General features: G+C 33.2%; 2 protein-coding genes across 2 annotated transcripts; both read right to left on the bottom strand.

Moving 5' to 3' along the window:
* Nucleotides 1–1193: 1193 nt before the first annotated feature.
* LOC148628247 (uncharacterized) lies at nucleotides 1194–4984 on the bottom strand. Its single transcript, XM_088585088.1, has 5 exons — nucleotides 4778–4984; nucleotides 4192–4458; nucleotides 3577–3822; nucleotides 2100–2363; nucleotides 1194–1709 (listed from the first exon to the last, which is right to left on the bottom strand). Exons 1-5 carry the CDS (start codon nucleotides 4872–4874, stop codon nucleotides 1477–1479), a joined length of 1107 nt encoding a protein of 368 aa, XP_088441214.1. The 5' UTR covers nucleotides 4875–4984; the 3' UTR covers nucleotides 1194–1476.
* A 3065-nt stretch (nucleotides 4985–8049) lies between these two features.
* On the bottom strand, nucleotides 8050–11368 carry LOC148628246 (uncharacterized). Its single transcript, XM_088585081.1, has 5 exons — nucleotides 11152–11368; nucleotides 10399–10596; nucleotides 9747–9998; nucleotides 9182–9445; nucleotides 8050–8438 (listed from the first exon to the last, which is right to left on the bottom strand). Exons 1-5 carry the CDS (start codon nucleotides 11231–11233, stop codon nucleotides 8197–8199), a joined length of 1038 nt encoding a protein of 345 aa, XP_088441207.1. The 5' UTR covers nucleotides 11234–11368; the 3' UTR covers nucleotides 8050–8196.
* Between the last annotated feature and the right edge of the window lie 753 nt (nucleotides 11369–12121).

Here is a 12121-nt window from a genome sequence, read left to right as displayed (position 1 = left end):
CACGAGTGCCACAGGACGCCTAGATTTAACGAGTGCGCGGAACTTGTTCCGCGCACGAGTTAATTAAATCCTCAATCTTTCTTGGCACGAGTGATAATATTTTGGTTATTCACGATAACCAATTGATTATCCTATTTATTATATAGATTTTCTTCATAATTTTTTGATATTTTCAATATGAATTTTAAATTCTGGTGGTGGATTGATATCAAAGTTGTGACGTTTTGGCGGGAGAAAGTGCGAGAGTAAAATTACCGAATTTATTTCATTTTGTGCATTATTGAAATTTATCACACTGGGAACAGACAAAACACTGCTATCTATATAATAATGTGCTAGCTCACATGAGCAACTGTCCACTCTGAAACATTCCGACTCCTAGCCAACCAACCAGTTGCCACTATATCTCCGATATGTAGAGATTTGAAGTATTGGATATAGCACGGCGCGGAACGAGCTAACCACGTCCTACACTCTGAGAGAACACGTTTCCACGACGCCATCTAATTTAGAAGTGGATAATTCGTTCAATTATTATTTCAGGTGAAAGAAACATCAGTAGGTATATACATCCACCATTAAGCTTTTAAAATCGGTGTATTATTAAAAATAAAATGCAGACAGAAAAATAACAAATTTTACAACTCTCTCAAAAATGTTGAAAAGCATCGACCTTGTAAGAGGTCACATTTAAAAGATTTTACGTTTATCACATCTTAAGTGTAAGTGTTTGTAAGAATCAGGCAAAATGGAAAAAAATCAAAAACACGCATGTCAAAATCCCACCAATCTGATAATGAAATATCCCTCAAGGAGGCTTTCTCTATTTGAAAAGACCATTTTTTTTATCTCTGCATCACTGGATTTGTTCAGAAATTTTTCAATAAAATGTTAGAAAAATGAGGTTTTTGACAGAGTTATCTGCCCTTGAAATGTTAATTTTCAGTGCGTTTCAATGAAATTATAACTCAATGCATCAGCATGATATGGAAAATATTGTCTTTATTCCTTGATTCTGATGGTGCAACTAGTCAAATTACACTATCAAAATGGTGTTTTTTATACCACATTTCACCTTATGCCTGATTCTTGTTGAGACTGATACTTAAATAATGATATATGTTATCAGTTATCCCATTCACTTTATCCTAATTTTTGGCAACAAATACTGATTGAAAAGAAACAGAGAACACTTATATATTTAAACAGGCTATAATGAAAAAAATAATACTGAACATGCCTGCAATTTCACTGGCAATACTTGCACTATTGGTAAGCACACATTAGTCATGTGAAATTTTGTTATTACGATTTTAAGTAAGTCACATTCTTCATTATAATAAAAACATCGCAAAATTTTCTGAATTTACATTTTTATATCTCCAAATCCGTTTTCTCTACCACTCAGTAAGAGGTACGAGTAATATTGCACATGTCATATCTTGATAAAGAAAGATCCTGATTAATATACATAAGTTATATTTGACTGAAGAATGCCTTTCTGTTACGTCTTCTGTTAACCTTCCGTCCCATTCGGTTTTCCTGACGGCGTTTCTTTTTTTCCATTAGTTTATTGTGTAAATTACAGGAGTACGAAAATGACCTACTTTCACAGGTATCGTCTGCTGTTTCGACCGGAGTGTATGTTTTAGTAACAGTGTTGTTGTTTGGATCGCACTCACTGAAGGTTACTTCAAAGTCGCATCCAACTACAAATCAAGAAGTATATATAAACTGATTGTACTATTGGAATTATAAATCAAGCTTGGAATGAGTAACACAAAAATGAATATGTACGCCTGGTTCATACCAGAGTAACTTGATGTTTTTTATTCTGTCAGAGTGCAGATACCTTGCATTTTTGTTGTTGTTGTTTTTGTTTGACTGTATGTTTTTTTTTCAACATTAAAGTATATTCTATTGTGGGTATTAAATTTTTTTTTCTACAATTTAACTTTTGTTAGGAGATTCCACTTGCTTATTTTGTTGTTTTTAATGTAAAAACCCAATGATAACAAGTACACTATACATGTATCATGTTAACAGCATGAGTAGTTTCCTTATTTTTCCTACTTTGAAGTAACTGAAATTAAACGTACGCCGTTTTTGCCCCCTCATTATCATCCAGTTAGCTTTTAATTGATTAAGTTCTTCCTTTCTTCTCTGTTTCTTCTCATTCTTTTCGGTCTTCATTTCCATTTTCTTTGCTCTCCACTTTTGGATTCGTTCATACCTTGCACACGTAATAGATATGTCAAAGGTTTGCTCACATTCGCCATCGCCATCCCTCAGTGTAAGTACTCTGGTGACGGTCTGGGTAGTTTCGTTGCATGGGGTCCATTCTCCTTTATCATACTTGCAGTCTGTATATATTGAAAGAAGAACAAATGGTCACAGATATACAACACGGTTGTATGAAAGACTGAAATAATAGGTTGTAAAATGAAAATGCTACACTCTAACTTGGTTCAAATTGTATTCAAGGATTGAACCAAAGTTCGTTCTGCAAGCATATTAACTTCTTTACATATTTTCCTTCTTTTGACTCTCCCTTTTAAACGGTGTCTAAATTTTGACCATCAGTTCGGTAATTTGTTATTACTCTTTATAGACCCCTTTGTGCTGACGACGGGCTAGTCGATGAGCACGCGTAGAGCATGCGCAATAAACACCTCCGCGAGGAAAATTCTTTTATTCTACCCAAGCCCTGCCTCGCGGAAGTGTATGATGCGCATACTCACCAACTTACCACAAAAGGATCTATTGGTTCTAAATTTAGAACAAAGCTTATGATTTAGTGCCTAATCGATTTTAGTCTATAACAATTTTGATTCTTTACATGACCTCGTACTAAATTTCCTTTTCTCGCAACTAGATAGTTATTAAATACTGAGGCAAAATTATCCAAATTCCAACCAACTGAATGAAAAACATTGCATTCAAACGAAAAATTACACCAATCAAATGACAAAATATTGCATTTAAATAAATAAATATACCAATTGATTAGACATTATTTTGTTCAAATGAAAATTATCGATTTTTTGCAAAAGTCCTTGGTTCATATTTTATGCGTCAGGACTTCAGCTAACGACAGATGATGAGAGAGAAAAATAAGTACTGTCTTTAAAACGATAGGCGACGCATATGCTCGCTTTGTTTATACCCAAATTTGATAAAGATATTATTTGGTGAACTTTGTGATCAATTTACTATGTTTCGTATTTCAATTATTTTATTGGTTCAACAAGTAAACTATTTTCAATAATTCAATATAAAACAAATTATTCAATGTATAAAAGTGATTAAAAATATTTCGAACATCAATGCCCCAACGAAGCCTTAAATTTCACGGTTGCTATCACATTTGTCCAAAGAAATGCGAGGTTGTAAGCCTCATTGGTTAGGTTGCCATGGTTAAACACCAAGGATGTCAGCTGATGTCAAAGCGAACTCAATAACGATTGCGTCGGAATCAAGCAAATTATTTGAACTGTTTATAAGAGTTTTTTTTATAATTCTTCTTTACTGAACAGTAATTTGAGAGGAGTAAAACTATCAGTGAAAAACACATACTGAGTCGGAGTTCTTGTCTCTGTTTCTTTTTCTCCGCCCTCAACTGCTGTCTTTCTTCTTTTCTCTGCTGTTTTCTTTCCATTTTTCTTGCTCTCACTTCCTCTATTCTTTGGAGCTTTCCACATGAAATAGTGATTGTATGAGTCTGTTCACATCCGTCATCATCCTGCTGAAGTGTCATGACCTTACTTGCAGTGTTTGTTGCCTGGTCACACTCGCTCCACTCACTTTTGTTGTATTTACAGCCTATCAATTTGAACAGATAACAATTGAAAAAGTTTTATTGCAATATCGCTAAATAATAAATAGCAAGTACAGTATTTTGAAAATTGTTCCGATTTATATCATGATATATTTGTAAAAGATTTAACAAAATCATGATAACATGATAAACAAACCTATGTACTCTAACGTTATGAAGCATGCAAGATGAAGCAAAAAAAACCAAAACAAAACAAAACTTTTCTTTAACAGTAGAAATGATTTCTTTAATATTTAGAGTTTTTGCGAATGACGCAGGGTAAACAGGTATTAACACAGTTACAAACATTAATAATTGTTTGTATGAACATAATGCTGATTTAAGATCATGCTAAAATGTAGAAATTAGCTTACGTTTTAATTGTTGCTTCATCTCTTTCCTTTCTTTGATTGCATTTAATTTCTTCTCTCTTGCTAGCTGTCTATTTTCTTGTCTTTCACGTTTCCTCTTCAATTTTGAATCTCTCCACGTTTGGATTTTTTCGTATCTTTGACATGATATTGATTGGTTAAAGACAGCTGCGCATTCTGGTTCCCCGCTGGTAAGGCTCAGTTCTCTTGTAACAGTGTTTGTCTCTGGATTGCAGTCACTCCAGTTTCCCTTAGAATATTTGCAACCACCTTAATTTAAATAACCGTTTAAATAAGACAAAACCTCAAGTATCTTAATAAAATCTTATTTGAGAGAGGAGTATCTAGTGTTTCAACACCCAAGATCTTACGCAGAATCCGGATAAATCTGACATTTTGTTAACAATACTTAAGTAGCAGTTTTCCTGACAATCAGACAGAAGGTGATTCATGTATGTCAAAAACTCACTTGTTATGCTTTTAACACTCGTTTCTTATTTGAATTTCGAATAAATAAAGCAAAAATAAATAAGCAAATACATGAATCGTACAAGAACAAAAAACAAAACATTTTGAGATTAAGACTCACGTTTTCGCAATCCCCGAATCTTCCAGGGTTTCCTGGCTTCACCTTCAACCAGCACCACCAATGCAAGAACACAAACTATCACCACTTCCGCCTTCATCCCTCTTTGTGACGAAAACTGAATCTTAAGAGCAGTTAACCAGGTTTTTATTTGGCTGTATAAACCACAAATATTTTAACAGTCATCTTTAAAATCTGTATCATCTGACTCGCTCTTATCTTATTTAGTCATTATAATCCATAAGAGATTATTTCCTGAAATTATTAACTTCAAAACTATATAATTTTATTTTCTCCGGCTTAAAACATGATTATATAACATAACATTTAATGTCTAGCTCTTTCGGGTTCGGAGTTTTCCACTTTCCGCTGTCAACAAGGTTATGTAATATAAAAGGTGCCTGTCTGCTCTAGTTCAACATGATGATTTTAAAACAAGTTTCGTTCTATTATATTTTATAAAGCTATTTTACCTAACCTCATGCCGAAAACAGAAAGAAAAAAAAAGAATTTTAAAGTTTGTCTGCCGTACGCGAGAAGAAAATACCAATTGAAAATTCCAATCTATTAATCTACATGGAAAACTAGAGATGGATTATGGGAGCTATGACAAATTAACTATACAACCACAAAGGAATGCCCCATTTCAAACTAAACGTTCGATGACGAACGGATAAAAATATCCGGCGGCAAAATTCTCCGTTGAATTCCAAATTCCTTGCAAGCGATGCATAAATTTACAAAGCTACCAAATAATATAGAGGCCAAATGTAAAGTAATATTGTGGAAAATTACCAAACACAATTAACATACAACGTAACGGGTGGTTTCCAAATATAATGACTTTATCATAAGTAGGTAACGATCGAGTACCGGATAAAATGTACAAGAATCTAACCCAAACTTTGGAGTATTTTTATTTTTGAGGTGACAAGTACAAACATAATAAGGACCCTTATTACACAAAATATTTTTATAGGTCAGTTTCCTGTAAATTGTAAACATAAACACAAGATGCCAGCACAGGGGAACGGAGGAGAAGCGGTCAAACCCGGAAGTTCACTGGGAAACACGTAGTAGTTCAGTACAGTGGATATATTCACCTTTAACTTTTGTCAATGAAAACAGATCAACCCATTCTAATAAAAAAAAACCTTAAACGAAATGAGAAACTTCAAGTTGTATTTGAATGAACGACAACTATGTAATTATAGGCAGGTGAGGATCCAGTATTAACAGTTAATGGGGGCATATTATACCCTAAATAAGAAAATTTAGTCGAATTGTGATAAAATTGCTTATTTCATGAGACATTTTTGAAAATAGCCTTCTGTACCATCACAACTCCTGACAAAAGATTTTGTTGTTCATAGCTTGCGCTGTATATATTTGGATTAAAAAACTACCCTTTATCCTTTCATTTTTGTGAAAATTCTTTGAAAACTGTGTAGAAGCAGAGTTTTTTGCCCTCGTGACTAAATTATAACACAACAGCTTGTATTTTCTGTATAGTAGTATTCTGATGTATTAGGCAAATAGAAAATTTTCAACACTAAGTTGAAACTTTAGCAAAATAGTAGGTCAGAAACTAGTGTTAGTGAATTCAGCCCTTTGTTTAACACTTTCTTTCCTAAACATCGCTTTATTATCTCATTATCAATCGATACCCACTTATTATCCAGTGACAAAGTCATATGCTTAAATTGTAACCGTCTTCTATAGTAGACCATTTATAGACATGTACAATTTTAAGGAAATCGATCGATTTCATTGCTGATTATAAATTATAAATATCACATTCCTCTATTTTGATTATTGCTTGCACAACATTTACCCTTATTAGGATATACTTAGTCAGCTCCGTAAAGCGTATTCAGTTCATACAATACTTCAGTACACTCACGTTTTGCCAAATATTCTTTGATCCGAGGGTATCCTGCTAAACGCTGCCTATGAGCCAACAACTTGGATATTTATCAAGCAAGTTCGTGTCTTTCTGAAGTATACCCGTGAGGCCCCCATACACGGCAACGTCAGTGAGGCCCCCATACACGGAAACGTCAGTTGTTAGAGACTGATCATACCTATTTTTTTCAGACAAACGAATGTCTCTGTTCTTGCTGGGATAGTTTATATTTTTTATGTTTTGTCATTTGTTTAACCACAAATTCATAGTATCTAATTCAACGACAACATTTATAAAATAAAAATTCCTAACATATATATTATAAACAATCTTTTAACGTAAAATAAATAGTGTTACTTAGAATTTTTGTAGTTAAACAGAAATTTAGCAAATGTAACTTGCCTTATATATCTTTTTCATTATTCTTGAATATTATTATAATAATTAACACTCCGATTTGAATGGAAAATACCACTGTTAAATCATTTCCCCTCGGTTTAAAAGAAGATGGCATATAGTGATCGGGATGTCTGTTCGTTTGCCCGTTCGTTCGGCCGTCGCATATTTGTATTTTTGTCTCCTCAGAACCGTTTAATGCATTTTTATTAAACTTTCGGGGACTTATCATATGATAATGATATAGAGAACTTGTTTTTTGTTCCGAGTTGCTTATTTACTTTTGTTACTTTATATGTATTATTTTAGATATTTTATGTTCTTTATTGTGTATGTCTGTTTTCCATGTCTGGTTTTTGTCCCTAGATTACATTCTTTTGGTTTCCGCTAGAATCTTGGTTCCCTTGATTACACTTTTTCCCATCAAAATGAATTTTGGATCTCTATTTACATGAACATGTACAATTTCTCAGGTAGAATAGTATCCTACACAATATTGACTTATTATATGTAGGGTACCATAAAGTAGACATTGACGCAAATATAAGATTTTCAATTTGTTACTTCTCATTAACTACTTAATTAGTGGTCAAAAGATGTTTTTTATTGATGCTAATGCTTATTTCATTTTAAGTAGGTTGATATAGGGTAAGGGACACAACTCTTACAAATCATTGGAACGTTTGTACATAAACCTCGTGTAAGCATCAAAGTAACTTGGACTGATTTCATTCTGTTTCAAATGAAAGCTTAATAGGCTTTTGTGAAATTTAACATGATTCAAACATATTTCATTGATTTTAAGAGTTATTTCCCTTACCCTAGGTGTACTTCCTTAATTAGTTGTTGTGAAGGAAATATACATTACAATGAGTTTTTCGCTTTAATGACATTATACAAAGAGGCAATGTTGTAAATGAATTAGCAAATAGATGTTTGCGATGCAAAATAAAACACTTGATAGAAACAGAACTGTAACAAAACTAGTTTATTGAAAATAAAATGCAAGAAACATTACAAGATAATACTGACAAGGTTCGATGCTGCATACGCAAAAGCACAACGGATTTCTTTTATTCTATATAAGAAAAAGCTCTTTAAGGACATTACTAAAACGTTGCTAAACTTGTCCAATTTGCTTAAAAAAAGCTTTCCTATCTTGACGATTATCAAATTTTCTCAACATTCGCTTCTCCTGTCGTCTTTTTTTCTTTTCCATCAATCTTTCATGCAAATCACACGAATATGAGATTGAACTAGTTTCACAAGTGTCATCTTCTCCTACCTCCGGAGTATATGTCTTTGTTACCATGTTTGTCACTGGATCACATTGGCTAAATGATACTTCAAAATCACAACCAACTGCAATAAAATGAAAAAAATAAAGATTTAAGAAATGCAAACCTTCACTCATGTGAATATGTTATAAACTTGCACTGCGTCACACCCTTGATGTTGTTGCTGTTGGTGATATACATATCAACATAAGAAAGGGGCGAAATATCTTTATAATGTACACAATATGTATTTTCATGAAAGTGAAATCTAGCACGGCAACCCAGTTTATTATTTTCCGTATATGAATCTTGCTATAATAAACAAAACCGCAATGATTGGGTGATTAAAAAGTGTTACTAAACACTATATATATAGTGTATATAAGGGTCTGAAAAATTCCCAACGATGATAGGACTGTCAATTTTGCGAAGCAAATTTTTGTCGTTCCCTCCGCGGGACTCGAACTCGTTCCGCTGTGACATCTATGGCAACTAAGCCTGCACTAAATCCAGCGCCCTAGACCACTCGACCAGCTAGGTTAAGCATCATTGGGAATTTATCAGACCTTTCTATAAGTTTACGTTATCTTCCTTGTATCAATTTGATCCGATGGAGCAGTGTAGCGAATAGAGTTTTCACATTCTGAGACGTTGTGATATATATACAACGTCTATATATATAACCAAAACACGAACCTCTCTCAAATAAGGATGTGCTTAAGTGCACCGTAAGGGTATTGAGTTCCTGCAGCTTGCAAGACATCAACCGTTAACAACTTGTGTTATTTATTAAGATACATCTTAATTACTATTTTAATATAAACTTACGTTTCTTCTGAGCTCTGACAAGCAACCAACTCTCTCTCAACTGGCCAATTTCTTCCTTCCTTTGCTGTTTCTTTGCTGTTTTGGTATTTTTCATTTCTAACTTCTTTGCTTTCCATTCTTGGATCCTTTGATATCTATCACATGATATGGTGACGTCTAATGCTACCTCACAACCTTCAACACCATCTCTGAGGGTAAGAACTCTCGAAACCGTCTGGGTGGTTTCATCACATGGACTCCATTCTCCTTTGTCGTATTTACATTCTACAAATAAACATATATAATATATAAAGAAACTTCTTTTACACTCAAAGACATATCAAATATTACCAGTGCATAAAAATAGAAGACAACAAATCTTGTGATATTAAAATATCATAAAATCATAGGATTTCGAAGTTTGTAAATGGGCTTCATAAATTATGAATAAAGATGTCGAAACTGCATTTAGAAAATTATCTTTTTATCTTTCTAAACTTTTCTTTATTCAACCTTTTCAAGTAAATAAATATGAGCATTTATAATTTCTATGATAGTGCATTAGCCTCTTAGAATTTCAACTTACTTAATTTGAGTTCCTTTCTCATCTGTCGCTGTTCTTTTCTCTCGGCTTTAATTAGTTTTCGTTCAATCTTTTTCTGTTTTCTTTCTAATTTTATCGCTTTCCGTGCCATTATTTTCTCCAGCTTTTCGCACGAAATTTTTATGTTACGTGTAACATCACAATCTTGATCGCCTTCAGTCAGGGTTAAAATCCTATTTGTAGTATTGGTGGTCTCGTCACATCCACTCCATTCGCTCTTTTCATATTTGCATTCTTTGATAAAAAGACAATGATTGTTTTATGTATGTCATTTAGAGCAGTTATAAGTATAAGAGTCTTGTGAATAAGATTCAAGGTTTAATCTCACGGAAGAAATTTTAATTATGTATAATGAAAAGCTACTGAAATTCTTTTTACAACAAGGCAAACCATCTAATCGTTATTTTGTGATGCTGAAGCAGGATACACATACCCTGCTGGAGTACCTTATGTCACTTCCGGTTTTTTATTTTTGCATAAGTTCATTAATTTGTATTCTGTGTTGTTTTCGTACTCAAGAATTGGTAATATTTGTATACAACGGATCAAGATATTTTACCGTTCATCTTGAAACATTGGAAAATAAATGTAAGCTTTTATGCAAAAAATATTCATAGATAAATTTCACACTTACTTTTATTTTGACCCCTCCTCTCTTTCCTTTCCTGACGCCCTTGTTTTCTTGCAAGGATTCGTTCATATCTTTGACAAGAAATTGTCTGGTTTATATAGTCCTCACAATCAGGTTCTTCATTTGCCAGAGTAAGCTCCCTTGTAACAGTCTGCGTTTCCTGATCACAATCACTCCAGTTGCCTTTTGCATAGTCACAACCTGTAAATAATACAGAATATATTCTAGCATGTTTTAACATTTTTGTACTATCGTGTATGTTTTGCTTTAAAATGTTTCGTCTGTGATGATGTCTAAATATCGGTTTCAACGTGGCCGCAACTAATTCCTCTTACAAAGAATGTAAGTGCATCGTTTTGAACGATTTAACTAAACAATATGCCTCTTTATTCAAATTAATTTTAATAATCCACGGATGGAATTCTTTTTGTAATAAGGTATTGGTTCTGCTTTCCCTTAGACCTTCATTCCATGATACGTTTGCGCTTACCATTTTTGTGATTTTTATCTTTCCTTTCATTCGAAGCACAAAAATGAATATAAAATAAATTGTATAATGAAATGAAAAGAAAAAAAACATTTGTATCTTCTTTGTCTTCATGTAAGAGGAAATATTTTATACATTAACAATTTAACTAAAATATAAATTGTCATTGCGCAAGTCATGAACATGAAGCTGAACGCTTTGCCTTTATTGGCTTTAATTTTTAAAAGATACTATTGAATTCAATATTACAACAGTTTAATACTACTCACTATTATCTCTCCATGGTTTCCTTGCATCTACACTAATCACGGTCACCAACACCAGAGCAACACTTACTGCAAGAACCTTCATTGTTATCTTTTACTCTTCCTAGTTTCAACTCTGGTTTAAGAGTCATTTTTGGAGCTTATATAAAACTATCTAAAACCACAAATATCACTGCCAGTCATCAGTAAGTTCCTCTCACCTGATTTACCTCACTCCTCTCGTGACGCCTAATCCCCATTTTGAAGAATAATTACTTCCCCTGTCTGCGTCATTTAGAGCAATTTTTAATATTTGTACTACGACAACATAAGCACTTTGCGATCTAGTTATTGACCTTTTTGACCACCCCCATCTTGATATTTGTGTCATGGTCTTTAATCGTGCCGTAATCCTTCCGAGACACCACTCCGAATGTACTACATGGATTTATGTGTCAATTTTATAACCACTTGACAATAAGTATATGTCACATGGTTTGTTGTTTTATGATTGATATAAAGGGACAAAGGTACATGTTTTGTAAACAAAAAAGAACAAATTTGTTATGACCGTATAAATTGAGAAATTTTTTTTTTTTTTTTTAAATCAGTTTGCAGGCTCTAGACCAAAGAAATGCATGCAAAGAAGTTTTTTTTCCATCTGATCTGGAAAAATTTAAGACAAATATTTGGGTTTAAATATATGAATAAAAATTTTAACACTAAATATACGCATTAAAAAATGCAAAATAATTAATCGAGCAGTACTTGTGTATTGAAGATATCTATATGTTGTGAATCTGGTCTCAACTGACACTGAATTTACCGAAACTCTTGTCTTATACAGACTTAAATCAGACGTCTTTTCAAGCTCATCACAGCGGACAAACGTTCGTTTACTACTTTACAAGCAGCTGCGGACAAAGACCGTTCAAGACTCACGGCCGGTATTCAAAGCTAATGGCGTATAATCAGATAACCCGCGTGAAATATT

This window comes from Perna viridis, chromosome 1, assembly GCF_037379345.1.
Source record: "Perna viridis isolate PV_CMFRI_1.1 ecotype Kerala chromosome 1, ASM3737934v1, whole genome shotgun sequence".
In the NCBI taxonomy this organism is placed as follows: domain Eukaryota; kingdom Metazoa; phylum Mollusca; class Bivalvia; order Mytilida; family Mytilidae; genus Perna; species Perna viridis.
Note: the sequence above shows the minus strand (reverse complement) of the source record. Positions and strands in the feature narration are given on the sequence as shown.